Source organism: Haliaeetus leucocephalus, unplaced genomic scaffold, assembly GCF_000737465.1.
Source record: "Haliaeetus leucocephalus isolate CR32 unplaced genomic scaffold, Haliaeetus_leucocephalus-4.0 Scaffold175, whole genome shotgun sequence".
NCBI classification, from domain to species: Eukaryota; Metazoa; Chordata; class Aves; order Accipitriformes; family Accipitridae; genus Haliaeetus; species Haliaeetus leucocephalus.
Genome location: NW_010972611.1, coordinates 1,359,614 through 1,362,406, shown reverse-complemented (window position 1 = coordinate 1,362,406; position 2,793 = coordinate 1,359,614). Strand labels below are relative to the sequence as shown.

The following is a 2,793-nucleotide window of genomic DNA, read 5'->3' as shown; positions in this document are numbered from 1 at the left end:
TTACCAGGGCCATTTGGACACAGAACAGTACTTTTTAGAGTGACTTGAAATTTTTACTCCACCTGACTGACATTGCTGCAGGACACATTTAGCTGCATGTGGCTGCTGTGGGACACACTTGGTGGCACACTGCTGCTGTGGGACACACTTGGTCGCACAATGCTGCTGCGGGACACACTTGGTGGCACACTGCTGCTGTGGGACACATTTGGTCACACACTGCTGCTGTGGGACACATTTGGTCACACACTGCTGCTGCGGGACACATTTGGTCGCACAATGCTGCTGCGGGACACCCTTGGTCGCACACTGCTGCTGTGGGACACCCTTGGTCGCACACTGCTGCTGCGGGACACATTTGGTCACACACTGCTGCTGTGGGACACACTTGGTCACACACTGCTGTGGGACACCCTTGGTTGCACACTGCTGCTGTGGGACACAAGTTGTCTCACACTGCTGTGGGACACAAATGGTAGCACCCTTGGTGTCACACTGCTGCGGGACACACTTGGTCACACACCTGGTTGCACACTGCTGTGGGACGTACATGGTGGCACTCTGCTGCGGGGCACAAGAGGTCACAAACTGGTGCGAGACACGCTTGGTTGCACACTGCTGTGGGACACACGTGGTGACACACCTGGTCACACACTGCTGCTGCGGGGTGTACGTGGTCACACACTGCTGCGGGATGCACTTGGTCGCACACTGCTGCTGTGGGATGCCCTTGGCCAGGTACGGCTGCTGTGGCACACACGTGGTCACGCACCTGGTCGCACACTGCTGCTGCGGGATGCACTTGGTCGCGCTCTGCTGCTGGGGGGCATAGGCGGTCATGCACTTGGTCGCACACTGTTGGGGCACACCTTTGGTTGCACACTGCTGCTGCAGCACATGCTTCATCACACAAGGCTGCTGCGACGCACCCTTGGTCGCACACTGTTGCTGTGGCACGCATGTTGTCACGCATCGAGTTTCACATGGCTGCTTTAGGATGCACTGGGTCACACACTGCTGCTGCGGCACACACTTGGTTGCATACTGCTGCCATGGTACACACTGGGTCACACACTGCTGTTGGGAGAACCTGGAGGACATGATCCGCTGCTGGGGGACACAGGGGGCTACATACTGTGGGGTACACAGTGTCGAGTGCCAGGTAGGCACTGGCCGGCATCTGGCAGCATACATCGGCGGGCACTTGATGGGGATGGGTTCCTGGTAGACCAGAGGAAGGCACTGATGTAGGTAGCACGACATCTTGGTGAGGCTTTGGCAGGACTGGAACGACACGTGAGAAAGCAGAGTCTTTAGACAGGCACCTGGCTGATTTTCTCACAGTCTTGCTGCTGCCCGTGTAGCAGGACTGGCTTGCTTCACTGGGTGATAGAGACACATCCCGCCTATGCCACAGTCTCAAAACCATGCCAGCAGCAGCCAAGGACCCAACCCATTATTTTTAACTCTGAAACATGGTGCTAAGTCAAACAGTGGGGAAAATCAGAGACATGTAGCACTAAATATCTCCCCAGACTGCAATTCCCTCCCAATCACCTGGACCTCCACTGGGGGAGAACTGATCTTGGAGGTCAGCAGAGGAAGGGCTGATCTCAGAGCTGCCTTTCAATCATTAAATCCAGTTTTCCCCTCCTGCTTTTGGTTGGTGACTGCCTCTGACCTCTTGCTGATGCATTAAGAAAAAGGCCCAACCCAGAAACAAGCTCTGAACCTCTGGCCACATCTGCCATAGCAGGAGAGGCAAAGATCACCCAAGGCACCGCTGCTTGGTGATCCCATCACACCGCAGGCAGGCAGAGGTTCACAGCTCAGTCCCAGCATCACAAAGTTCATGCTCATTAGAGAACCAAACCAATTAAAGTGTAACAATACCACAACTGAACACAAACCTGCTTACAGCTCTTCTAGCATTATGTTCCCTGATGCACCAAAGCTGCTTTGATTGTTGTCAGGCACCCCCAAAAGCAAACAATAGCAGCACCCCAATTACTTCTAACAACGTTTCCTCACATTTTTCAGGAGTGTCTCTTGGACTCAGATGCTCAGCTGCAGACATTGAGAGCGCACTCCCACTCCAACATAGCAATTCAAACGAACTAGTTTTAAAAACTTTTCCCATAGAGTATTTTTTATATGTAAAAAAGCAGAAATAAATCTGCATTTCAGCAGCTACAGAGGCTCAGCACAAACCAGACTTACCCAGCTTCCTGGCGAGAACAGCTTTGTGATGTGACCAGTGAGTCCTAATAGAAGGAGAGCTTTTATATAGCCACTAAACGTGCCTTGAAGGTATGAGGTACCCATGACATAGCCTATTAGCTCCTATGCAAAAGCTGTTCTGTGTTCAACATTCGTAGTGACTAGCATCAGTGTACTCATCCCTGAGGATGAGTAGTTGAATGTCGACTCCCCATTGTAAGAGTAATTACCTTTTGTATAATCCTTCCTGGCATGGTAAGACTGAATGGTATTTGGAGAGGCAGCAGCAGTGGCATCCCCTGCTTCGGGGGTTTTGCAAGGCAGAAGTGCACCAAATAACATGCAGTACTGGCTTTCCAGAGGTCTCACTGGAGCCAGGCTTCACAGTCCCTGGAAATGTCCTGGTGGTCCCCCAGAAATGGGGCCATCCCATCACTCAGCCTCTTTTGGCACACACATGGCATTGGCTTCATGCCGTGAGAGCTGCACTGACCGCTCCATGTCCTTCTCTAACTTTAGTCCCTGGTCAGAGCTGGCAGCATTTCTCATCTGCCCCATAATGCCCAGCAGCCA

The 2,793-nt window shown here is 52.6% G+C and overlaps 1 protein-coding gene across 1 annotated transcript; it reads right to left on the bottom strand.

The window, feature by feature from the left end:
* Window positions 1-1,263, bottom strand: LOC104829761 (keratin-associated protein 10-6-like). Its single transcript, XM_010564209.1, has one exon. The coding sequence runs from the start codon at window positions 1,261-1,263 to the stop codon at window positions 1-3; it is 1,263 nt and encodes a 420-aa protein (XP_010562511.1).
* Window positions 1,264-2,793: the final 1,530 nt, after the last annotated feature.